The sequence below is a fragment of the Antechinus flavipes genome, chromosome 2 (genome assembly GCF_016432865.1).
Source record: "Antechinus flavipes isolate AdamAnt ecotype Samford, QLD, Australia chromosome 2, AdamAnt_v2, whole genome shotgun sequence".
Taxonomy (NCBI): Eukaryota; Metazoa; Chordata; class Mammalia; order Dasyuromorphia; family Dasyuridae; genus Antechinus; species Antechinus flavipes.
This window is the reverse complement of record NC_067399.1, coordinates 637,310,201-637,337,708: the sequence shown is the minus strand read 5'-3', so window position 1 is coordinate 637,337,708 and position 27,508 is coordinate 637,310,201. Positions and strand designations below refer to the sequence as shown.

The 27,508-nt window shown below is 42.2% G+C and overlaps 1 protein-coding gene across 1 annotated transcript in view; it reads left to right on the top strand.

Annotated features, from left to right (window-relative positions):
- The first annotated feature begins 271 nt into the window (after nt 1–271).
- The window catches only part of MCU (mitochondrial calcium uniporter), a 165,062-nt gene continuing 137,825 nt past the window's right edge, over nt 272–27,508 (top strand). The window contains exon 1 of the mRNA XM_051982174.1: nt 272–960. Within this exon, the coding sequence (XP_051838134.1) occupies nt 814–960 (147 nt within the window). The 5' untranslated portion in view covers nt 272–813. The remainder of the gene's footprint in view (nt 961–27,508) is intronic.

The window sequence follows — 27,508 nt, the reverse complement described above, 5'->3', positions numbered from 1 at the left end:
ATATATATGGATCATATGACAATTATATATATATTTAAAAATCTTAAATCTTTTTTTTTTTTTTTTTTGCTTTTTTATATTGCTTTTCCTTAGTTCCTTGAGCACACAGTACACCCAGTGTCAAGGAAAATTAAGAAGACGACTCCCAGGGAATTTCTTGCACAGGGCTGCAAAGGAACTGCAAAAAAAAGATCCCAGTCTTTAAAACGTACAAGTCTGACTCCCAGGGAATGGCTGGCACTCAATCTCTGCCCTGCTATCTTAATTGTGCTTCTCCCCCTCCCACATTACAGATCCCCATGGCATGACTCCACGATGGCAATAGATTAAAATGCCACCCATTATGACTGATAGCAATGGGCATGCCATAAAGAATGACTGCATACCTAGTTAATGATTAGTTTTATTGGTGCCTCTTTTTTTCCTCCAACTTAGAAAATGCACTCATTGCAGAGCTCTGCATAACGTCTTTTCCCTCCTTCCCTCAGGGATCCCGAGCCCGGCTCTACCCTTGAGAAGCTTTGCAGAATCGGGCATGCCCCCGCTACAGAGGCTGCTCCGAGGGGCTTGGGTGCCAATTACCGGTTCCCTAGAATTTGCCCGTAATTGACCATGTCCCACTATAGGTAACTCGGGTGGAGACTGACAGCCTCTAGTATTGCCCTGCCGCTTTTCGATTGGGCTCTTCGAGCAGCTCCGCCTCGCCGACTCGAGCGAGCCCGGTAGTTGGCCCGTCGCTAGTGAATGGCGGGCCTTAGCCCCGCCCCAGCCGTCCGCTGCGCTGCCTAGGTCGGCGCCGCTTCCAGTTGAGAGATGGCGGCCGCCGCAGGTAGATCGCTCCTGCTGCTCCTTTCCTCCCGGGGCGGCGGCGGGGGCGCCGGCGGCTGCGGGGCGCTGACTGCCGGCTGCTTCCCCGGGCTGGGCGTCAGCCGCCCCCGGCACCAGCAGCACCACCGGACGGTGAGCAAGCGCGCCCGGGAGCGGGGGCTGGGGGCGGGGCGGGGCTGGGCTGGGCTGGGCTGGGGAGCCGCGGCCGCCGGGCGGGTGGGAGGGCAGGCCGGCCGGCCGCTGGGGCAGCGGGCGACTTCCCCCAACTCGCCGCCGGCCGGAGCTAGGTGGCGGCGGAGGGGCCGCGGTGCCCTTCAGGCGGCTGCGACCGCGGCGGGCGGCGCAGGGAGGGAGGGAAGGAGGAAGCGAGTGGCAGGAGGAGGGGCGGCGCGCCTGGGATGTGCCCGCAGCCCGGGGACAGTGGGGCGGGGAAGGGACGGGGCACGGACGGCGCCCAGACGGAGCCGCCGACCCCGCGCTCGCTCCTACCGGCTGCCGCCGCAGCCCCGCGCGCCTTGTGCAGCCCGCTGCCCCGGCCCCGGCGGGCTGCCCCGAGCTGCCGGCAGCCGGGCGGGCACTGCCCCGGGAGAGCGGAGCCCGCGACCCCCAGCCGAGCCGGCGCGGCTTCCCCCTCCCCCCAGGACCCCCGCGGACTGAGAGCGTCCGGAGGGACGGCAAACTTTGTCCTCCCTGAGACTTGCTGGCGTGTCTGGGCGCGGGGGACAGCTCCCGGGGGAGACGTGCTGCAGTGTCTGGAGGGAGGGGGCGAGCGAGGCCGGGCTGGGGTCGGCTCCCCGCGGGGCGATACTGCCGGGAGGAAGGCAGTCCGCAGCGCGCGGGGACTCCGGGGGAGCGGAGACCCGGCTCGGGGGGTTACCCGGCTGCAGAGGGGGCGGCGTGTGTGTCCATGTGCATACACACATCTGTACGTACGCACACACTGGGTCCATCCATCGTCCATCCATCCATCTAGCTACCTTTCTATCCATCTATCATCTGTCTATCCACCGACCATCCACCCCAGCTGGGTATTCGCCGGGAATATTTTTTTCTTTCTTTCTTTAAAATAAAAAGTGCCAGAGAACAGCCTGGCCTTCGGAGTCAGTGGGTGTCCCCGTCAGCACTGGCCCCTGACCAACTTTTCTGTTTAGGGCTGGAGTGGACGGGGAGGAGGATCCATGTAGCCTTCCTTTCTGGAAAGAGAGTCCCTGGACACCTCAAACCATTAGTAGTGCCCGCCGAAGGAAGCTAGGGAAGGAGCAATCTGACAGGGGATTCTCAGCCTGCTCATCCTCAGGTCTGTCGCAGGGCAGTGAGCTAATAGATGCTAAGTGCTCTGAGAAGCTCAAGTACTCCACAAGTGCGGAACCGGAGGTTTGCTGCTGGTGTCCTTTGTACCCCGACTCCGCGGCCACCCTGCCCCCAGTGCTTGGGTAAACCTCAGACCTCAGACCGAAATGTTACATTTGCTGTAGTCATAGAGCGCTGTGATAAAGCTCTTGGGTGAAAGCAGAGCCCTTTTTTTCTTCTTTTTTAATAGTTCAGTCTGAATGTGCTTGTTTTTGTTATCTGACAAATGGCTGCTCAGAGAATCACTTTATTTTTTAAAAGAAGTTCCCTGGAGTCCCTGGAGTATGTTCTCTCTCTTTAGAGGCTGGGTGAAAGCAGAGCATTTTTTTTTTTAATAGTTCAATCTGAATGTGCCTGTTTTTAACCCTCTCCCCCCAGTTAAATGTAACTGATAAATGCCTGCTCAGAGAATCACTTTATTTTTCCAAAAAAACTTCCCTATTATCTTTAAAAAGTCCCTGGAGTGTGTTCTCTCTCTTTTGAGATTGTGCAAAGTTACAAGAGTGAGGGATGCGTTTCAACTGTAAGTGTGTTGCATATGGTGTTTCAATAAACCCAAACCTCTAAGGATTGTGACACGCTGGCAGTGCCCCTGTGATGGGGATGCTGCCTGATCCTGAGCTCCCCTGGGCTTTCCCTCAAGTGGGGTCTTATCCTCAAGGATGCAAGTAGCCTCATTGGGGACTGTAGGCTTCCCCCCAGGCTGGAGTGAAGACTCCCCATAAGTTTAAGACACTTGCTAAGAAAGCATGTTTTCTGTCCTTTTAATTGTGTAAATGATGGTTTTGTAACAACTTGCATTGGAGCTGAAACATAGTCTTCACATTTCCTTTTTCTTTGTGGACATGCTGTTGACTGTTAGAGATTTTTTTAGTCCTCTATATTTTCTGAAGAATGAATTTGTTAAGTGGAGGATTACACTTGAAGAGTATCTGTGGGACAAAGACAAGCGGCCTCTCAGATAGGAGAGAGATTATTTTAAGGGTGCCCGAGATTTAAATTGGACATCCTAACTGTGGACACTAGATGGCACCGTGTATTGGACCCAAGCGGTTTGTTTAGGTCCCAATAATCTTCTTCCCACCCCTTTTTCTATAGGTGATAACCATAAGTGAGATCCAATTTTGGAGAATAGAAATGGAACCTTATCTTTGCTAATCTTGTCATTACTTTTAGAGGAAGCCAAATTGTAACACTCTGTAAAACAAAATGTACTCAAATGTGAGAGAGGCCCTGTTATTTTATTATTAGTTGGGTGAGGGGGTGCAAATACATGTACTTTGGTTCTTCTGTATACCGCTGTCAGATTACAAGCAACAATTTGACTTTCCTGATTGACAAAACATGCCTAATACATCGATGCTTTGCCATGTGGATAAGGAAATTTAAGAACTAAAATAAGACGTTTGCGATAAAGGTATAAAGGACGTTTTGGCAGTTTACTGTCAACTTTGAGCAAGATTAAATACTGTCCTCTTAGCTCCTAGAAGTCAGGATCTATTTTTAACAGTTGCTCATCATGGCACCCGGTGTAGATTTCCTTCCTATTGGAGCATCTGGCTTCTAATAATATAGAATTCCCTTCATGAATGTGCCGTCTCCCATCCTCGTGCTTGTTTAGTTGCTGCTATTTACAAGATAGTTGTGGGGGGTTTGACTTCCACGGAAGCCTTTGCCCAAATGGAGCCACTCTCTCGGCTGCCCCACCCGGCCTTATCGCTTCCTTGCAGTCACCAGATGTGGTGCAGTGTCTTGGGCACATATCATGGCTTAGTTTGCGGTTGCCCACTCCTGCTGCTGCTCTTCTGTCTCCTGATGTAGTGGCTTGGCTGCCGAAGCTTATCAATAGCTCCCCTTTAATAGCTCCCCTATCGGTAGTTCCCCATGGCCCACAGGGGAGCAGTTCTTCAACCCCTTGCCTCTTAGAGAATCCTGTATTGCCTGGTTCTGCTTTAGCAGTTCAGCCGTGTCTTCCAGGCTTTTCTAGTATAAACTCTCTTTTTTAGTGAGATCTGTCTCCCCACTGTTCCTAAAATATACCCTCTGCTTTTCCACTGTCACACCTTTGCTCATATGCTACTTTTGTGCTTGAATTCTCTTCTCTCCCCCTGCCCCCTCCTGCCAATTCCTTCTAGACCCAGATCAGGTTATCCCTTCTCCATATAGAGTCTCCAAAGGGACCTGGCTAACCTTTCTCTCTCTCTCTCTTTCTCTCTCTCTCTCTCTCTCTCTCTCTCTCTCTCTCTCTCCTCTCTCTCTCTCTCTCTCTTCCATAAGAAGCCCTGTAATTGCTTAGAAAAAGCATTGACGTCAGGAGATCTGGGTTCGGTCATAAGGGCCAAGTTAGTCATCCTGTTAGAGTCTCATTTTCCCCTTCTGTAAAATGGGAATGGTAGAACACCTGTTGTCCAGACTGGGGTTGATTACTGAGCTGGTCTGTTATAAGTACATATATCAACCTGGACCTAGAGTTGATTAGCGGGAAGACTAGATTGAATTTGAGAAGCCATACGATGACCCCGAGCTTCTGCTTGCAAAGAAGGCTGCAGCATTTTAATATTCCACTCTTCCTTTGAAAATCACCGTCTGCCAGTCATTAAATAGCACAGACTTTGAAGAGTCACCCAAATGGAGGACAGAGTAGATGTGAGGAAGTTGCAATATATTGCCAACAAAGAATTATTCTAGCTAGTATTTATTATATACCTACTGTTTTCCAAGCAATGGAAATATAAAACCCACATGAAAACAATCCTGTTCTGAAGGATTTATGAAAAGGGTAGGTGGGAGGATAGACAACGTATACATATAAAATTTAAAATAGCATATATACATACACACATATGTATATATTCCTATATATCATACCCTAGCTCTCTCCCATCTAAGTTCTGAGCTTCCTTATGCCAATTTCTGCTCCCAGGTGAGTCTTAGGTCCCAGAACAAGGCTCTTCCTCCTCCTCAGGGTTCCAGGGATACCCCTGAGGAGCCAGGGATGATTCTATAATGCCGTCAGCTTGAGCCACACTCTTCCTGTAAGCCTCCACTCCCCAGGTATGCTCCCCTTTGGGATTATTAGGGGAGAATCATTTTAGTTATCCAGCATTAGGTTGCTTATAGAAAGGGAATTTCCTAAGGTTTTGGAGTATGAACCAACAGTTGGTTCAAGGCATCTCCCTGTGGGAAGTGTGTGACCTGGTCACAGAGCAGGGAAAAGTGGACTCCAGCTTTTTTTTTTTTTTTTTGCTGGGAATCTCTTTGGTCCATTTGTGAGGTACTCACTCAAGAAGGGCCTCTTAGGCCTGGCATAGTTACTTTATTTTTCTTGGTACTCTCCATCCAGTTTCTTCCTGCCTCTTAGTGTAGACATCACCCTCACTTGCCTAGGGATGCCACCCTAGGTCATTGGGAAGATGGTACATCCAGCATCTTCAGAACTTCTACATGTTAGAAGGTCCTTCCTCCAGCTAAGGAAGGGGTGGAAGAGAAAGAAGCCAGTTCCAAAGCTCAGGTTCTCCCCAACACCCTTAGGTGGTTCCTTTTTAAATGCCCCTCTTGCCCCAACCTTTCAAAGGATTCCACTGCTAATTAATAGTCACTGTAGGTGACCCCTAGGATTTGTTACTTTAGTCTATCTTAACTTTCCTTGTACAAAGTCTCTCTAGTTCCAAGGACTTTTTGCAGTGATAGAGATGGAGATGGATAATCTTATCCCCTCCTTTAGTTGGGGTGGGGTGACTTGATTGAGTACATTTATAAAGTAAATGCAGGGTATTTTTGTGGGTGAAGTGCTTACCACAGGGGGTGCAGTGGGATGCTCTCTTGCAAAAGATGATTCTTGAGGTGACCCTTGAATGGAGTTGGACACTCCAAGAGGTGAGGATGAGGAGGAGGGAGTCCTGGGAGTAGGGGGGTGATCTGTGCAGAGGAGACAGGGTCATATGGGGAGCAGCCGGCAGACTGGTTTGGCTGGAATGTGAGGAGCAGACATGGGAAAGGCATCTGGAGAGCCAGATTGGAGCCAGACCATGAAGAACTTTAAATACCAAGTCAGTTTTTTATCTGAAACTTCTTGAGGAAGGAAGTGACATGATGGGTCAGATTGTGCTTTAGCAATATCAATATGGCAGCTCTCTTGAGGATTGATAAGACAGACCAGAAAGTAGAGAGGGATGGAGAAGCCAATTAGGAGGCTCTCAGAATCTGTGTCAGAGGTGATCAAAGCTAGGCTATTGTTTCTAGGGGGGCTGTCCCCATGCTTGGAACATCCTCCATTCTTACCCTACATCTTCTGCAGGAGGAACCTGGTCTTCTCAACCACTTGAAGCTTCCCTTCCCTTCCTCTACTCTTTGGAGATCTTGTATGTGATTTTCACATTTTCTTGAGTTCCTTGCACACTGGGACTTTTTTTGTGCTTTAGCTTGTCTTTAGATTTCCAGTTTTTAAAACAGTGTCTGGGAAAGGAGATATTTTGGTCAGAGAGAAAAAGCAAAGGATAACAAGTGGATGAAGATTATGGTCATATAGTGTTGGAAGGCATGGAGAAGGCCTAGACTCACATGGGGTGGCCTTCTGCTAAGATTTATGGGATAACCTAGACAATGGTTGTAAAGGACGAAGCGCAGTTTGCACGATTGTGTGAGCACCTGTGCAGGTGGGTGCAGAGCCACTCAGGTGTTCAATGACCTTATGAGGCCTTTATGGTGAAATGTTTTACAGCTCTTGAAGTGCTGTGAAAATGCCAGCTTTTGTTTGTAGACTTGCTCCTGAACAGACAGAATCCTAGAGAGAAGAAATGATTGGCCCAACATCATCTCGCTAATGAGTCTGTGGGGCAGTATTAGGAGCCAGGTCTTCCAACTCTTTCCTTAGTCCAAGTGGTCTTTCCACCAAACATTGCTCTCTGTAGTTTATCAGGGATCATTGGAGTACTTTCTCCAGAAATGTTGGATCTACACATTGAGTCTTCTTATTTGTGGTAAAAAAATAAACAAACAAACTTCTTTTGCTTAGGACTTAAACACAGTCTTGTCTGATTCCCTTGATTTAGATTAAACATGCCAATTGTTTACAAAATCCAAGCTCTCCAGTTTGAATTATAAAATATTTATCAGTTATCTATTTTTGTCTGTTTCCTTTAATGGAATTTGTTGAATGTTGGGAGTAACAAGATCATAGCCTGGAGAAAAAAAAAAGGGCTGTTGATCTTAAGAAAAGTAGAATATGATAGGTCTCAGACTGTACTGTCTAACTTTGAGGATTCCTGGTGATTCACAGATTGTGATTTCACTGATTGTTGCAGGTTCGGCTCTAAAGCCAGCATGCACCTCTTAGTTCAGGTTCTGTGTGGGGGTGAAATGAGGTGCTTGCAAGTCATTGATCCTTAAAGAATGGAAGTTTACCTTGCCTTCACATGCCTCAGGATGCCCACTGAGGAAAGGCTTCCTCATTTAGCCTCCTCATCTCCATTGGGTTAGTGACAGTTAGTCACCATGAGGGAGTGGTGGCTTGGATGGTCTCAGACACCTGCCGGGTCTGAGAGGCTCCAGCTCTGTGGCTGGGACCTTTGATACCTCCAGCCCAAGATGCTGCCACAGGAAGGCTGAGGACAGTCAAATTGGGTCGGGGAAGGAAGCTGAAGTCAGGAAACAGCTGGTTTTGTCCTGCCAAGGTGGCTCTTTCCCCTTGTGTTGATCACAAACCTTCCATGTTATAATGGATGTCTCCTTGGGCTGCTTTGGCTAAAAGAAAAAAGCACTGGACAAAGGATGGATCATTGGACTAATGCTGGAGTGGTGAGGTTCTCCATCTCCTCGGGAGGGTCTGCCCAGCAGACACACAGTCCATTTCTGGGCCTGCCCTCAAAGCCTTTCCCACGTGTTGGACTTGAGGTTTGCGCTCTGCTGGCACAGACATCAAAACCAGGGTCACCTCCACAGCAAAGGGAAGGAATACTCAAGTGACTCCTAAGTGTAGTGTAGGACTGGGTCTGACGGAGTAATGAAAAGAAATGAGAAGTGCTTTTTAAACTTTGAAAGGGACAGCCTGTGGTGGTCCAGCAGAGCCTACCTCCTGTTTCCATGTCTTCAGTGGAATTCTGGAATAAATGCCATCAAAGTTTGCCTGGGAGGTCACCCACCTAGTGATGAAGACTCCTGCCAGTTTGCTTTGGAACTTTTATTTCCCCCAAGGATGCAGTTCACATTGCACCTCCAGTATTTGTGAGCATGGATAAAGTTCTTTTTTACTTCTCAGAGCCTCGGAATCCTCATCTCTAAAATGGGTCAACAGTGCCTACTTGTAGTATCAAGAGATTGAAATAAAATATGTGAACCACAGGATCAGTTTCAAAGCTTGTTCTAAATGTCCACAGCCATCAGCAATGCCGGATTGTAACAATAAGCTGAAAATGAGAACTTTTCTACAAGTCTCTTCCTCTTTAATGACTAAACAAATGATTAATTTTCAACATTTACTTTTATAAGAATTTGATTTCCTTTTTTCGCCCCCTCCAAGATGACAGTCAATCTAATGTAAATGATACATGTACAATTCATATTAAACATGTTTCCATATTTAATGATTTTTTTAAACTGGATCTTTGATTGCACTGGTTTAAGAAACTAGCAGTGAAGAGACGCCCTTCACCAGGTCTGCCCCTGCTCTGCAGCTTACAGCCTTAGAGATTATCTCCAAGGATGGAAAGGTTAGGGACATGGCTGGAGGTCACTGGGCAGTGTATGTTACAGGTTGAACTGGAGCCAGGACTTCCTGGTTCTGAGGCCAGTTTTCTTGGCCACGGTGTCTCAGAGCCTGTCTCAGGAATAGTATTAAGCCAGTAAATGATTGCGGTGAGCAGTAAAGGGTGCTCAGCAGCATCTTCATCATTCTCACTGTCTTTGCGTGGATCTGCACCAGAGGAATGTGTACATGTGAAATCATTAGCCTCGCAAATGGATAATTCTGGGGTGGAGATTTGCCCCCAAATAGGACTTTACCCAGTGAAGTTAGTAAATTAGGTTCTATCCTGCTTTAGAGTCTGTGAGGGGGGAAACTTTGCTTTTGCTTATTAGTGCTGAACGTGGGAGGTGAGGGAAGGAAAGGATTCTGCTTTTTCACCAGCAGTGACATGGAGAAATGTGTCAGGCCATGAGGAATTAGTCTAGATTTTAGTTGTTTTGATAATCTCATATATATGAAACATTTTAAGCAGGATCCATTTTAGCTTTTCATCTATAATTTTAAGTAAGTAAAAGGATTTTCTCTATTTGTTTTTATCACAAATTGGTTGGTCATTCTGATAGTTTAGATAGAGCAACAATGGATCCTGAGATTAACTAAGAGAGCCAGGTAGTTTGGATCAGAGTGAGCGATAGAGCCTTAGGGAGAAGGAGAGCCTGGGGATTTGGAAGATGAATGAGCCAATTTCCAGATTTCAGTCTGAATGGCATGCTTTCGGTTCTTTACGACTTCTGGGATTTCTGGGCATAGAAATACAGTTATGGTTGTGTGAACTATGGAGAGAGGCTTTATCCTGTGGCAGAATTCAGAGCTAGCATGAACCTTAGAAATCCTTGGGTCTTGTACCTCCTTAGGTCCATGTGCCCATGATAGTGCAGATGATAGTGAGTAGCCCTTAAGATTTCAGCCCTGGTCTACTTCCAAATCCTATTCTTCTTTTACTGGAACAAACGGGCCTTTCTTTTGAATTGAATGGAATTGAATTGTTTTGGTCCAGTGTTTATGGAAATGGTAGTTAATTTAGCCCTGTTAGTAATAAATAACTTGAGGAATGTTCCTAAAATGATCTCATAGAGAATTTTCAGATGAGAAAGTGCATTTTCTGATATCTCTTTTTTCCCTCTAGGGGTTGATGGGAAAATAATGACTGTAATCATTAAAGCTTTGATTTTCTGGTATTTGAGTAGGAATCTTATTTTAAGTGTATTTGGACAATAACATGCTTCCATTTTCTTAGTTATTTCAGGAGAATCTTGATTAGGTAGCCATGTGGACATTTTCTTACGTTTATGATGGTCAGAACATCTAAGTTTATCTATCTACCCATCCATCTAAGTGTATAACTATACATGTGTATTTATTGGTGTATGTGTGCCCAATAGTTTTTCTACTCTTGAGGCAGTTTAGTAGCTGGACCTGGAATCAGAAAAAGCTGAGTTCAGATCCTGCCTCAGAAAATAGCTGTGTGACTCTGGGGAAGTCACATCTGATGTTTGTTGCGGTTTCCTCATCTGTAAAATGGGGATAGTAATAGTGGTACTACTTCCAGGATTGTTGTGAGGCTGAAACAAAATATTTGTAAGGTGTTTTGCAAACTTTAAAGTTCTCTGTGAATATTAGCTTTTATTATCATTATTATTGTGACTCGTTAATGGGATTCGGTTTTCTTTGCCCTACCTAAGTGACACTAGATAGGGTGCTAGGTATTTCCTTCTGTTGTTACTTATAATGCAGTCATTGCATTATTGTAACTTTGGGGATCCAGAGCGCATCTGCCTTGAAGTGAATTCTCATTGATGTCAAGAACATTAACTAGCTTGAAGGACGATGGCTCACCAGGACCTCTCTATACATGGTCATCCATTGCTTCATCTCAATGAGAGGGCATCTGACTAGGAAGCTGAGAGGTGACTTGTAGATCAGGGGCCGAAGGAGATGCGATCTGTGGTTTGTCCTTTGTTTTTGGAGAAGACCATGACATGAGGGAGGGGGCAACATGACTTGCAAGTGAGTTGGATTGAAGCAGGGAGGTTTGTGCAAAGTCACCATCCTCACCATCCCCTCCAGAGCCATGTGAGTCCAGGGGCCAGATATAGACCAGGATGACTGGAGATGGCCCTGGATGCAGTGGGGGACCTGGGCCTTTGGAACCTGAGGTCTTCCCAGGCCCCATTTTGTCTGAAGCAACACCCAGTCATGCTTAAGCCTAGGTCAAGAGACTAGTGACAAGGGGACCCAAAGGCGACTTTGAGCCATCAAGCTGATGTTTAGATCTTCAGCCTTGCAGATCTGGTTTTCCCCTTGCTTTCCCAGTCCCCACCCCCACCCCATCATGGACACATTTCTTATTCTTATAGCCCATCCCTTGGCTCAGGGGCCACCACCCCACGGACTGGGGCTTTTCCTGGGCTCCTCCTTAGCTTCCTTCCCTACCCCTTCCTACTCACCCAGCCCCATTACTTTGTATTTCTTTTCTGTATGTTTTGTATTATTTGTGTATGTTGCTGCCCCCTTAGAACTGAAACTCCCCAAAGATATGGATATCTGTCCTAGCCTGTAGCTAGCTTGATCCTAGCCTAATGTCCCTTGCTTATAGCTGGCTCAGGGAAATAAATTAATTGATGGAAATACATAAAAGAGATGGAAGTGCTTGGGGGCTTCTTCTGACCTGATGTGGCCATTTGAATTCAGAGACTTTGAGACTTCAATCTGTCTTTCTTAAGCCATTTCCTTCCCCCAAAATACATGCCCCTCCTTCCATCATCTCATTCTTTTCACAGCCTGGACATAAATGGGCTTCTCTGTCATGTTTGTTTTCCAGTGCATTTATTTTTTAACACTTTTCATTCTGTTACTTACTCCCTTTTCTCTTCTCTGCTGAATCTGGAATTTCTTCATACTATTACAATTTCTATCTAATTATGATCTGTGGGATTTCCCTGTTGCAGATAGATTGCTTTCCTCCTGAGTATAATACACACTTCTCTAACCAGGAGCCAAAATCTGGATGTTCATCCATCCAGGTTTATTGCAGCCTTATAGAACATTCTTGGGCTTCTTTGGTTTAGAAGCTGCAGCCTTCAAGTTTAAATCCTGTAGTATGGATTCATAGGCTGGTCCTTTCCCTACTCTGAACTCCCTTGGGCTCCCTTCAAGGGCTATTAAGTTTTATCACTTGGGAAATGAAAGTGACCTAAGGACAAACTCGTCCTCAGTCAAATTTTGGCAGCTCTCATTTTTCCAACGTATTGGAAGCATAGATACCACTGACCACGCCTGGTTTTCTCAGCTTGGAATTAAAGCAATTTTAGTTGGAGTAGTTATCTAGCTTTCTCAGTTGATTGGTGGTCTCCTAGACTGCTTTATTTAGAAATGTAGAAAGCATACCCTTCCTTCTCAGTCACCAGACCTGTGTAAATATAAAGAACAGGCTGTAGTATCCCTTTCTTTAATACGACATCCATCCTAAGGTAGATGGGAAATATGTGCATTACTTAGAAGTGGCTATGCTAGTTGGTAAAGAAGCTTCTGAGAGTCCCTGAGAGCCGGGGATTGCTATATGATAGAATTAATGTGAGTTTTCTAATTGAGGCAAATGAAATGGTACAAAAGCAAATGTTAGGGCTGTGTGCCATGGGGTGTAAGGAAGGAACACTGATCAGTGGGCAGTCAGAAGATTGGAGTTTCCTTCTGCTTTTGATTGGCTGAGTCTCTTTATTTATCGATTTTCAGTTTTGCCTAACTCTGTGGTAGGTTGTATAAACTCACAAACTCACAGCTTTCTTGTGCAACCCAGTTAATGAGAAATAGCCAGCTCCATCCCTCTTCTTTCTCTGTACATTATGGTGTTTCACTCTGCTTTTGTTTTCTGACTCTAGTCTGGAGAAGCCCCAGGATCTCAGTATTTTGAATTTGTCCTTCAGTGCCCTTTGAAGACATTAAGGCTGGGAAGGACCACATTTGTTTTTCCTTTCCTTATAGGATGTTCACATTGTATCATCATGTCACTGGTTCCATTTGTTCAAACAAGTTCACCTTTTTATGGGGTCACTGGATTCTTGTTTATGTATTTCCAAATTCTTACTCACCTTTGATTTTTTTTAAGCATTAATTTTAAAAAATTTGACTTGCAAATTGGTTCCCTGCCTCTAGCACCATCGAGAAGGCAAGCAGTATGATATCCATTATACATGTGAAATCATGCAAAAACATTTCCAAATTAGCCATGTTACCAAAAAAAAAAAAGTAAAGTGAAAAAAAGTTTCATTCTTTTCTCAGCGTTTGTCAGTTATCTTTCCAGAGATGGATAGCATTTTTCATCATATGTCCTTTAGAATACTTGTTGATCACTATATTGATCAGAGTAGCAAAGTTAATTATCATTATGGTATTGCTATTGCAGTATACAATATTCTCCTTGTTCTGCTTACTTTCCTTTGCATTAGTTCATATAAGTCTTTAAGGATTTTTCTGAAACAACTCCTTAAATCATTTTACAATAAAGTATTACATTGCATTCATATACCATAACTTGTTCAACTATTCCCCAATTGATGCTCAGCCCCTCAATTCTACTTCTTTACCACCACAAAAAGATAAGATTTTCATCAGATCTGCTTGAAAATTCTTTTTCCATTTAAAAGCCCATTTTTCTTTATCGGATTGTACTCAGCTTTTCAGGATAAATTATTCTTGGTTGTAAGGTTATATATTATTTGCCTTTTGAGGTATTATATAACAATCTCTTCTAGTTTGTAGTAGAAGTTGCCAACTTTTATGTGAGATTGTCTGTGGTTCCTTGGTACTTAAATTGCTTCTTTATGTATTCTTACAGCATTTTTTTCTTTCTTGTGGGAGCTTTGGATTTTATCTGTGACCTTCACGAATTTTTCCTTAAGGAGTTTTTTTTCAGGAGGTGACTGAATTCCCTCCACCTGTACTTTGCCCTCTGGGTCTAATAAATCTGGTCAGTTTTATGATTCCTTAAAATATGGTGTCTAGACTTTTTTTTTTTAAATCATAGTTTTCAGAGAACTCAGTGATTCTTAGATTATATCTTTCCTTGATTAATTTTCCAGATAATTTGGTTTTAGATGTCCAATACCTTATGTTTTCTTCTTCCTTTATTTCAATCATTTCATTTTATTTTACTGTTTCTCACTGTCTCATGAAGTCATTGATTTCTGTGTGGTATATTCTAGTTTTCAGGGAGTGTGTTACTTGGGTAATTATTGTCAGGTCTAAGCTTCTTAGTCTCTTTCCAAATATTTCATTTAGAACTTTTATCTCATTTTTCATTTCTGTTTATTCTAAGTGTTCAGGTAAGAATTTGAAGAAATTCTTTGAATTTCTTTGAAGAAGATACATTGTTTTCCTTTTAGTCACTGCTTTAGTTGTTATGAAATCATCTTTGGGGAGAATTTCTAGATCAATAATAATTTTTTGATACTGATTGGTGTTTTCCTTGATTTATTCATCTCTCCAACTTCTGTTCTTAATTGGAGCCTTGTTTTATGTTTGGGTTCCTTTTTCTGCTAACTTTTTGGTGTTGTGGTCAGCTGTGTTAGGAAATTTCTGCCTCTTGGGGTTAAGGACTCTGTGCCCCTTCCCCTCCTTCTCTTAGCAAGGATCTTGGCTTTGGGCTGCCTGGTTCTTAGTGCTGCTGTTCTGTTCTGGTCACTGCCATTTTACTGTGGTTACTTCTGTCTTAAGGAGATTTCAAATGCCTCACTCTGGGGCTTTTGTCTTACCTAAGTCTTTCTTAGTTGTCTTCTTAAGGCTACAGGAGCTTTTCTGGCTGACCTTTGGAGTGGTTAGTTAGTTTGCCTGCCCTTCTTTAGGCTTCTGGTTGACTTTTGGGAGCAATTCTGTAGGAAGCCATTCTAGTTTCTCACTAGATTTCCTGATTGTTATTCTATCTAGTGAAATCTCAGATTTTTGCTGGACTACGTGTTTGGGAGATATGAAGTCTGTTTTCCATTCATTCAGTCATCTTGGCTGGAAGACAACGTTAAAGCTTAGGAATGGAGAGAGTAGCTTTTCATCTGTTGGTAGTTATTGGAGGATGAAGGGAAGCTCTATTCTACTTTTGTGGAGGTAAAAATTACTTGGAATAATTCTAGTACTTGTGCATTCAGTCCCATTTTTTCCCTATATGTTCTCCTTCTGCCATTGGTAACAAGAAGAGCAGTTACTTTTAAGTGGAGAGGCTCCTACTCCATTCTTTTAGGAAGTCAGCTGACTGACTCATGATTAGGATTTGAAGACATTGACCCAAAGTGATGGACAAATAATTTGTGGGCTAGGTAATGGGGAGTGGAGGGAAAGAGGTGCTGCCAACTAGACCCTGTTGGATTCCTTACTGAAGCACCACTGCTGGTGCTTTTCCTCTGAGGTTACCTTCCACCTACTCTTTATATACTTTGTATGTACCTAGTTATTTTTATGTTCATCTCTCCCACTAAACTGTGAATTTCTTTTTTTTTTTTTTAAACCTTTCTTTTTATCCCCAGGGATTAGCTTACAAAGTAAGTTCTAAATAGATCCTTTTGGAATGACTATGTTTGTATTTCCTTGATTTCATTCTTTTCATACATCTTCATGTATGTTTCATCAGAAAACTCAGATGGGAATTATATAGTATGAGAAGGTAAATAGAGATGCATGGATGCAACTGTTACCAGAGCCGTTTGCAGAGGACCTGACCTAGGTGCACATCCTATTAACCAGAGTGTAGCGCTAGCTCTCCCTCACTTTCCTGATTTTCTAGAGCTCGTCACGAAGAAACCTTACTAAGTAGGTGCCCCTTGAAATCTGATTGTTCATGAAATTCATCAGTGATGAGTTGCACATATTACCGGTCATTTCTTTTCCTCACAGCAGTGGAAGGCAGAGAGTTACAAAGTCAGAGGGACTATTTTCTAACTCTTGTAATAGATTGTGTTAAAGATAATACAGCTTTTTAATTATAGCTCTTCATGTGATGGTGTCACTGTCTGTACTTAGATGCTATGGTGATAGGAGTCATAGAAATGCAGCGAAGGAAGAGATTCTGTTTGATTCAAGCAGCAGCTAATAATCATAAAACAGTTCACAAGTCATGCCATAGAGAAGTCAGGGCTTTATATAGGTGCTGATTAAATATGACCTCGGAAAAAAGGACAAAATGCTGACTGACTCTACTTTAGGATTGTTAGGATTTGAAGACAAGGACCCAAATCGTGATGGACAAACTGGTGGCAAGGTGGGGGCGAGGGGAAGGGGCCTTTTGGAAAAAGGCTGCTGATTTGACTGGTGGATTTCTTACTGAAGTACATTTCCACTGATGAATAAGAAGAGGAATCTTGGAGGTGTTCAGTTTGCTTTGAAATTGATCTTTAGTAATCACCTTTTAAAAAACCTTGCCATATCTTACATCCTCTGCCAACAGCTCTGTTGGCAGGGTTTGGGCCAGGGGCCAACCCTAAGTCAAAATTTGTTTTTCATCTTAAATCAGAATGCATATCAGAATATTTTCAGGAAAGCTTTTCTTCCAGAGGAATTATAGGAAGTAGGATGCAGGTTTCCAGATCTCTTTTAAGTAAAGAAGACTCTATTACTCCCAGATACCTAGACAGAATCTTGGCTGGAACATGTCAGTTTTGTAAATGAGGGGAAACCTCTGTGTTGGTGTGGGTGTGCATGCATGTACCTGTTTTCATATGTATATATACACATACACGCCTATTCAGTTTGGTTTATTCTTTTCCCATTCTTTCATTATGATTAGTGCTGATTCTGAAAGCCATGGCTAGATAAAGAATAAAGTTGACAGACTCCATGTATATTAACATTTTAATTTCTTGGCTTAGTGCCTTTCCCCCTTATTTTCTTCCTTTCCCCACCCCTCAAGCAGTAATACTAAAGAAAATAAAATCTCTTCTTTATGCGAAGCCCTGATCTATGCTTTAAATGTAAATGAATATTGCACAGGGTTTACAGCATAATACGAGATTTTTTTGTATCCTTATATTAAAATGGAGCTTTTGAACCATTTTTAGTGCTTTCTTGATCATTTTAATATCTCATTTTGCGTTGGTGTTTGAAACAGGATGAAGTTAAGTTCTTAATGTGACCAAGTGCTTCCAACCTGGGAGAGCTTTAAATATGCAGGGACTTAGTTTTTAATGATAGTTTGAGCTTTTAGCAAAAGGGAAGAAAATGAAAGGGAAGTATAATAGATTTCATGTCTTAAGATGAGAAATCCTTGTTAAGATTAGAGTAGAGCTGCATTGTGATCACAGAGTTATAGATCAGAAGGTCACATCACAGCCAGTATTAGGATTCAGAGGAGAATGGGAGGAAAGAGTAGGCAGAGAGGACAGGGCTAATAGCCTCTATCTCTCACACAGGAAAGCTCCTCAAAGAAACAAACTTGTAAGGGTACCAGGCTTAATAGTAGCTTCGTTTTAAGGGAATGGAACAGGATAGCAAAAGGCACCTATTATACAATAGACAAGGAGAAATCTTTTAAGCTGGATTTTTATTATCATAGGCACAGATAGAATAATTTTTTTTTCAATTCTGAAGGAAAGATCTTTTTGTTTTAGAAAAGGCCAACCATATTTTTTTCCTTTCCTTTCCTTTCCTTTCCTTTTTTTTTTTTTTTTTTTTTTTGAGAGTGTGGAATGACCTCATTTATCATGTTCTTATTGTGGGGAACCCTCTTAATTAGTGTTTCCTGCAAGGGGATTCTGGGGAATTGTGGGGGTAGGGAATAATGTTTTATACAACTGAACACGTCTTCTTTAGAATGCATAGGAACATTTGCCATAATATAGAGAGCTCAGATGGGATTGATCTGTTACAGCATAAACTTGATTTTACCCAACTCAGAGATGTTTCAATTCTGTAGAGTACAGACAAAATATAATTGGAATTCTGTTGGCATTAATTCAGTAATGTGTTATTTCTGTTTGTTTGAAATAATCCAAAATTGGGCAAAAAAAAATCTGCTTCTTCTATAAAAGGAATTTTACTGTTTGTATTCCCTAGATATTTAAAAAAAAAAAAAAAAGCTCTTTCTAAATTGAGTGATATTTATAGGCTAATGAGAAGGCATAGGGATGGATTTGAGAAAATCCTGGTCCAGCACAGTGCTTGGCACATAGGTGCTTAGTGAATGTTTGTTTAATTTTATGAGTTTTATTGTAGCTATGTGTGTTTGTGTCTATTCTTACTCATTGAAAATCAAGCTCAGAATGAACACCATGGAGCTGTGGCCTGCGGAGAATGTTCTCTTTTACCTCTAGTTTCTAGATAAGCTTTCTTTATCCATGTTAATGGCCCGGGAAGCATTTTGCACAGTTATATGATGCAGAGCTGGGTTTCAATTGGCCTGTCCCTCCAAATGAACTGCTGTAATGCATCAGGTAGAAATGCTGAACCAGCAGGGGAAATATTGTAATAAACAGGATAGTTTCCAGGAGATGGAGCTGAAGGCAAACACCAGCCAAAACGGAGGAGAAAATGTTACTTGGGCACCTAAGTGAACTGATCAGAAGGGAAAAATACTGCTGCCCTCAGGGAATATACCACTCTAATTAAGTTAATTGGGAACTGGGCCACTTAGACTCTCAGTATTTCCAACAAAAAGGTGACAGCTTTAAGTATTAAGTGACAGTAGGAAAGGTATTGGTTAAAGCTTGCCTGATGGGAGTATTTGACTTTTCTCTTCCTGAACAACTAAGATTCAGAAGCACCAAGAAGGATTCAATTCAAGTCTACTTGTCTTTGCCATAAGAATTCTAAGGGTTCCAGTGTGCAAGGGTTCCACTGAGGGATTAAGAATGTTTGTCAGGGAAGACAGAGATAGAATTACTGTGGGTAGGGTTTAGATAAAAATTACTGATTTCTGATGCCTTTTTAAAAAAGTCAAGATTAATTTCTTTATATATAATCCATTTAAGATCATCATGGTGAGGGATGGATGGGAAAGATACTTAGGATTTATAAATGTCAATCAATTTTCTAGGAATAAAGCTACATAAAACTGATAATCAGCTGAAAAACGTCAGGATTTATAGATGAGTAAATTGGTGTTCATGAAATATGATGAATTCAGCTGCTGTTCCCCCTTGCTCTTCCCCATGCCATATTTCCTTCCTGATGGTCTTATTTCTGCTAAGGGAACTACCACTTTTCCATTCTTCCATGCTTGATACTTTAGTATTATCTTTCTTTTATTTTAAATTAAAAACATTTTATTTTCATTTAACAACTATTTTTGGTATTAATTTTGAGTCATCCTTTTCCCTATTCCCTTCCATCCAATCCCAAATCCTGCTGGTTTTCTCTCCAGGACTATTTGCAACAGCCTCATAACTTGTCTCTCCCCATTTTAATTGGATTCTGTACAACATTGCCAAATTCATCTTCCTAATGCACAGATCTGACTGATTATGTCACTGTTCTGTTCAAAAACCTTCCGGACTCCCCATTGTCTTCTGGGCAACGTATCCTGGCACATGAAGCATTTTTGTTGGGTTTTTCCCCCTGAATCTGGCCACAGCCTGCATTTTCTACCTGTTCTCTACCTTCCCTCCCTTTTGAATCTTCTACACTTCGACCAAGCTCATTGATTCACCGACACAGCCAGTTTTCCTTGTGCCAGATTATTTTTTTCCCCACCCTGTTTTCCCTCACCTCATTTCTTTGTAGTTATTTCAGTCATATTCTACTCTGTGACCTCATGTGGGGTTTTCTTGAAAAGACATGGAGTGGTTTTGCCATTTCCTTCTCCAACTCATTTTACAGATGAGGAAACTGGGACAAATGGGACTTGCTCAGGGTCACCTAGCTAATGTGGCCAGATTTGAATTCATGAAGATGAGTTTTCCCGACTCCAGACCCAGCACTCTATGGCTTCCCTTAGCTGCCTTGCCTCGAGGCTTGCTATTAAGCCTGCCCTGATTGCTTCCAGCCAGAATTAAAAAAAAAAAAAATACTCTGTACATACTATTCATAACACTTTTATCTTAGGTAATTGTCACATTTGATTGTAGTTATTTATTTATATCCAAGCCTAATCCTTCCTACTGGGTTAGGAGCTCTTTGAAAGCAGGAACCAGTGTTTTATTTATCTTTGTTACTATGCCACCTATGACATGCTGCTGCCTTAAATGTTTGTTGTGGAATGTGCAGGTTAGGTTCAGCTGTTTCTTAAACTAGTGCAAGTTCTAAAAAAATTCAAAATCATGAGATTAAATTGCAAAGTTAGACTTTAAGTGTTTAGAGAAGTTTTTTTAGTTGTTTATTCTCAGATTCTGAAAACAAATTTAAGTTTAAAACTACTTTCTTTTTTTCACATGAAAATCATATTACTCTTTCTGAATTATATATCAGTTAATGAATTACTATGCTAAATCCCCATTTTTTAATGTTTGACTCACCATGAGGCTGGGAAGGATTTAATAGCTGTTGTTTTGGGGAAAAATATTAGCAAATGTATATCACATTTTGACAGCCTTTCTGGATTATTCTGAGCTCTAAAAGCTCCAGGAGCTTTTTCTTTTTTCTTTTTTTCTTTGGAAGAATCTGGTTGTCCTTGGGCATTCAATACTCCAAAAACTCAATTGCAGAGATGCCTCTAAATCCCCAACTGTCCCCCTTCCAGACTGGGGAGCAGGAGTCGCCAGGGTCCGCTAGGAGGGCCTTACCTGTGACGCTGACTCGAGGTGTTTTTCTGTTCTTTTAGATCTTTTGCCACCTTTCCTCCAGTGCCTGGCAGGATTCCCTTCCTCCCTGACTCTCCATGCACCATGCCAGTGACATCATAGCTGCTAGAGAGGGGAGCTGGCCTGTGGGAGTCAAGTAAGTGCCTTGTTTACTATTTGGCGTGGTTTTTGCTTACTTTGCAAAGCCATGTAGAGTAACTCCTGAGGATGAGATTTTTTAAAAGGCACTTGCTTGATCCTTTGTGGACTGGTTCTTTTCTCCAGCTTGCCATTAAATGTCTAGGCACGGAAGGGGCGTAGCAGCAGCTGCTGCCATGGGGCCAGCTCAAGGCAGTGGTTCGTATTTTTAGACTAAGGCAGGTGCCCAGGATGGCTTTTTAATGTCTATGTGAGCCCTTTGAGGTCTGCTCGTGAGAGGGAAGTCTGCTTCAGGTGGGGAACCCACCCTGGCCTGACGGAATGGGAATTGGAAGTTTGTCCTTGAAACTCTTTGACTTTGTGGAGCTTTGGCGGAGTGATGGATGACTCAGGGCTGGATACCCCTGGGCTTCTTTGGGGGAGCCCTGGCCTCCGAGGCCGGCGATGGGCGCTCTTGTGCCAGTCTGGAATTGTTTCCATTACAAACGGGCCTGGCTCCCCACTGGAGACCCGAGAGGATGGGCCCAGCCTTGTTTCTGAGTCAGAAGGTCCGCCATGAGTGTCTGTGGCCTCGTTAGTTAAACTTGGTGTTTTCCTTTTCAGGTCATCTTGTAAGTTATCCCTCTGTAAATGAACGCATCCCTTGTTACACCCTAATATTCGTGTAAAGGAGCAGTGTCCTGCTCGACCTTAGGTGTTAGTGAGGCGACCTGTTTATGCAGGGGAAACCTGAATATTCCCAGGTATGTGAAGGCTGTCACCCCCACGAGGCAGATTCTTCTCCTCAAAGACTCCTTTTCCCTGAGAATTCAGCTACAGCCGGTGATAGGAGGGTACTTAGCTCTGCCTTAATTGATTTTCTCCCCTCCTGATACTAAAGATCCAATGACTGAGCATCCTTTAGAGATGTAAGAATCTGCTTCTCCATTGGGCAGTGGGATTTGAAGGGAAGGCTAAGTACTGAGCAGCTTTCTTCCCGCCTCAACTTGACCTTAGCAAATAACTTCCTGTCCTTGAGTGCCTTTTTCCTGAATGTAGAATGAAGACAAGGACCTTTTAAAAAATGTTTTTTAATTAGGCATTCTAGAAAGTATTGGAAAATACCCAAGTTGTTAAGAGACTGACTCTTGAGATGGCTTCTCCCTCCTTCCCCCCATTAATGTTAAGATGAATAGTTTATTTCTTCCCCTATTTGTAACCAACCAGATACTAGATTCTTCATGTGACTCTTCCTTTGTGGATGATTCATCACACTCAATGGATTATCAGCACATTAATTTTCTAAAATGAATCATGTTTGTCATTGAGATTGCATCAGATATCACAGATTATTTCGTTTGGCCTGAAGATTCCTAAAAGGTATATTAGATAATAAATAAGTCCGTTTAGTAATACTCCCAGGTATGTGGCCCAAGATTTAAAAAAAAAATACTTCCCCTTTGGTTGCCCCTAAATTGAATGTCCTGATGGCAGCTTAAATTAGAATACCCATGTTGAAAATCTGGCACTAAATTGAAATTTAAGCAGATGGTCTTGTTAATGTCTAAATCATCAGCAAGTGCTGAGATTTTTTAAAAAATGGATTTCCGACTCAAGTCAGTCCCCTTAGTGAAGGGCCATGCTGAAAGGGGTGATACTTGTTTGGGACTTCCAGAAGAACAAGATGTTTCCTCCTTCCTCAATGAGAAGAAGGGGAAACCTGATGGCCTACTGATACTTGGGAAACCTAGATCATTTTTGTTTGGGACTTCCAGAAGAACAAGATGTTTCCTCCTTCCTCAATGAGAAGAAGGGGAAACCTGATGGCCTACTGATACTTGGGAAACCTAGATCATTTTTGTTTGGGACTTCCAGAAGAACAAGATGTTTCCTCCTAACTCAATAAAGAGAAGAAGGGGGAACCTATAAGCTTATGGCTTACTGATGCTTGGGAAACCTAGGAGTGGTGCTGAGTATGGTGAGTGTGCAGCAGCCATCCTTTGAGATGCTTAGACAGTGAATACTATATGAGCACATGGCATTAAAAGCTCTAGAGTGTATAAAAATATTTTAAGGCAAATTAGAGGAGGATATTTTTGTCACTAACTTTTAAGCAGAGAGATGGTCCTTTAGATTTGTCTTCAAGACAATGAAGTTAAAGTAGAATCCTATTACATTATGGCACGTTATTACATCAGATATAACAAAGTCCTTAGAAATTTAATATGGTGAAACGGATAAAGAGCAGGCAGAATGACCAGTGTTCCATCTTTGCAATCGCTTGACCTTTTAGTGCCCCAAATTATTACAGATGGGTTACCCAACACCAGGAGGGAGCATTCTAGCTCAAGGACACAGGCCCTCCAGCTCTGCAGTCCAGACTCCGTAAGGAGCAGCAGGGCAGAATAGGGGAAGGGGCTTGTTGCCTCGCTAGCGGGGTGGATTCCATCATCCAGAGGCCCCATCTCTTTCCTCCCCTCCGTGCTGCTTCTGGGAATGACATTCTCTTCCACATTGTATTATAGATGCACCATGGCTCCTTCCTCCCTGTGAATATGAAATATTCCCTCCCGTCTTCTCCAGATGGGCGTTCAGTGGCCGAGGGATCCAGCCTAGGAGCATCTTCCTCTGCCGGTTATTATGTTACTTTTGCCTCAGGCATTATCTCTTTGGAAGATGGGTCCAGAGAAACCAATTCATTGTCTGCCAGAGGTAATCTTTAGGGTTTAAAGACTTCTCTTTCTTCTTGGTCTCCCTTAAAACCCCAAGCAAAATTTCGTGACCATAGCTAGTGTTTGGTTAATACGTGTGGGGGACCTTTCTCCGTAGGTTTTCTCTGATGCGTTATTATATAATTTTGTGCATTTTGCCTTCTCTGTTGGGACTTATCCTTCCATTCTAGGCCCTAAGATCCACGAGGGCTTAAACTTGGAATTTTCTCCAGGGCCTAGCATGGTGTCTGCACACAGTAGATGCTTAATAAATATTTGATGAATTGCTAAATGTGGATAAATTGTTTTTCTTAGTAGATTTCTCACTTAGATTTCACTGTAGCTCAGCATAACTGCCATGTATTTTAGATGGAATTAATTTGTGTCAGGTTCATTTTGATAGAATTTGCTGACATCATTCCCAGTGCCTGAAAAGCCCTCTCTTTCTTGTTAAATTTGGGCCCATCTTTCAAAGCCTCACTCAAATACTTAAATACCACCTCCACCTTGCAGGTAGCTTCCTCTTATCTTGAATTTCTTTATTCTTTCCTACCCTCCCCACTCCCCATCCCCACTCCCAGTCGTCCTACCCTCAACTTAAAAATAAACCGTAGAACCATAGTTTTAGAGTTAGATCGATCTTAGAGATCCAGTCCAACATCCTCCTTTAATACATACAATTATTTGACTTTTACAAGGTAATAATAAATGGCAATTAGATTAGAACTTAGGCTCCCTCATCTCCAAACCCTGTATTAGCTCCAATGAACTCTGATTACATCCACAAGGATTTTTATTCTTTAAAAAAAAAAATCACAGAGGATTCTGTTTTGATTCTTTTTAATGCATTTATCATGTGTTATTATATATTTTAGTCATCTCTATAGGTGCCACAGTGCCCAATTATATTTAGTAAGTTCTAAGAGGACAGGGGATAGATCTTCTTTAAAATTTGTATTTTTCTTAGGACCTTGGCCTTGCACCCTGTACATAGTAAGCACTCACTAAATGTTTGAGATGAGTTGGATTAAATTTTGGAATGGAGAAAGGCGCTGTGCAGCAACTTCCAAAATGCATGGATGGTGCCTTTAAGCCAAATTATTCATTTATTTCCAATAATGTGTACTTGTATCCCAGAAAAATGCTGAAGCATTATTCTTATACTAATGGCCAGTTTGTCCAAATAGCACCGAGATTCATTATGCTGTATAAGCTCTAGCACTGTATAAAACAAACTGTTGTGTTTGCAGGGGGCCTGGGAGCAGAGGGGGGAAGTGTGCCAGAAAGAGAGGGTCAATGAATTAGAACTGTCTCCTGGAAGAGACTGAATCTGAATATTGCACACCGCGGTGGCTGAAATGGCCTTCCATTTGTTGCATTACAGTCTTAATAACTCCCCGACTCTTGGGGTCAGCTTTTCATCGTAAAGGCTGCCTTGGGCTCATCCAGGAGAATTCTTACCCTTTAGGCTTTTGTTCAGAGTGCATCTCAGTGACATGATGTTTGTGGATTGTTTTTTCTCCCTGGGATAATTGAAGGAGTGAAGCTGTAACCATAGCTTATATTCCTATGACACTTTTCTCATTCCAGCCCTATGCAACAGGGAACAGCAGTCCCTTGGCAGCCCTAACGTTCTCTCCCTCCATTGACAGCTGGTTTCCACTCTACTCCCTGAATGGGATTCCCATTGTACAGTGCTTCCGGACTGATCCCTGCAATCCACCGCCTCCTGGCCCCAGCTCACACCCTCCCTTCCACCTTTACAGCTGCTGAGAGCAAGCCCCCTGCACCTTCCGTAGCATGCCATCTGTGTCCCATTAAAGACATTAAACCTTTTCTAACCCACCTCCCTCAGCACCAAGCACTGGGTTCTGCACGCAGTAGGCTCTTATTAAATTTTTATTGAACGAATCCCCATTTTACAGATAAGGGACCTGCAGTGGGGAGAGTTTTAAGTAGTTTTACCCTTCATCACACTAATAAGTGTTGGGAGTATGTGGTTAACTGTCTCCTAGTTAGAGTATTATCTTCAGAAGTCTTTATTGTAATAGCATGCTGAGTGTGTTGGATATCTTCACTTGGATGTTCTGCTGCCTCAAATTCAGTGGATTTAATTGAAATTCATCATCCATCTTCCAAAATCTGCTCTTTCTCCTCAGTTCTGTATTTTCTCATCCTTATTCTGGTAACTTAGACTTGAAAATTTCTCTGTGACTATCGTAAGGTGCAGGTCACCATATATTAGTGATTTTTTTTTTTCTTGTTGTTATATGTCTTACCCTTCTGCTTCCAATCCTACAGACAAACAACTTGAATTTAGTCCTAATCATTTCGTGTTTAGAGGTGTTGTATGTCACCTCTACTTCTTTTATCTAGCTTCTTTTTTCTTCAAACTATACGTCTCTGCCAAATGAATCTTCTTAATATGTGACTCTCAGTATGTTACCCTGAGAAACTTTAAGTCACTCTAACTTATTTATTAAACCAAACCCAAACTTGTTTAGCTTGACATTCAAATACTTGGATCCAGTTCCACCTAGGAGCTCAGGGAAAAAAAAGGCCAAATTCAGACCCATTTTATGGCTGTCTACAAATATTAGAGATAGCAGTAGTCATTATGAGAACTTGATGGGATGTCATCTAAATAACCCTTTCCTCTTTGAATCATTCAGATGGTTCTCTTGACTCCTTCTGTGTTCTTGAAGGAGAATTTAATTGCATTATAATATATAAATTCCATCTTTTTATTAAATTGTGGGCTCTGAAGACAGGGAGGACTTAGCACATGAGCTGCATTCAGAAGATGTGTGTTGAAGGAATTTAATAGAGTTCAAATGGCATCTTGAGTCACTTTACAATTCACATTCAGCAGTATTAATTCAGAAGCAAAAGATGGCACATGGTACTTTAGGTCAGAGTTGGGAGAGAATTGGCAGATCTTTGCCTTGGAAGCTTTGGCAACCTCACCATTGACTTTAATTCAGAGCAAAGCTTTTATTTCCTTTATACATAATGGAAATGAGTCATGAAGGAAGTTGAAGGTGGGGACAGTATAGTTTGCTGATTTTTACATTACGCCTAGCAATATCTCTTCAAGATTGAGAACTGCCAGGAATGAGCTCACGAGAGCGTTGCTTAGATGACCCAGTAGATGGAATTTTTCATGCTCCCTATGATGTTTACACTTGCTAGTGTCTTATTGTGATGATATATCATTGTTACTTCTGGACAGTGTAGTTTGTGAGAGGGAGAAGGGGTGATGGGGAATGAAAATATTGGCTTCTTCTGCCTTAAAAGGAATCATTTCATTGCAGTTGAGATGATAGATTGTATTGGAGAATGAGAAATCGTTTATTTTATGATACATATAAACAAGTTTTTTTCCCGTTAGGGATAATTGCAGTTTGAAATTACTGTTCACATAAACTTCTGACTAATAAAAATGTCAGGACTGAAGTCATTTTATATGTGGATAAGGTATAGTGCTTTGTATTGCATTTCCACGATAATATAGTTGTGTACATTGAGATCTTTATGGTAAGGAGTGAGAAGATGGAATTTGCTTGTGAAAATGTAAAACAGTAAATGTACAAGGGTTTTTATAGTTAAATTTAAGATACATACCAGTTTAACATGTAACATTTGTTATAGTTAAGAAGTACAGCCTCACAATAATTAAAAATCTGTCTCCTCCTCCTCTCCTTTTTTGAATATTCACTTCAAAAATTCATTGCCTAAAAATGCAGCTTTCAGATGAAGCTTTATTTTGTCCTGTTATTTGAGGAATATAAAGATTATAATGTTAGGATTCTATCAGGCTCAAAATGTGCTGAATTGTGAGAGACCAATAAAAACATGTAGCCAGTATTTGTATGCGTTTTTCCAGGAAGATAAACCCAAGTTAAAACTTAATGTACTTTTTCCAGGTTAAATTCAGTATGACAAAGTGATCTACCAAAATATATTCAAATAAGTAAAAGATTTCAAGTACGACCAAACCAACATGTACCTAGAATCTTCACTGCAGTCTAGGACTATAGAGGAAG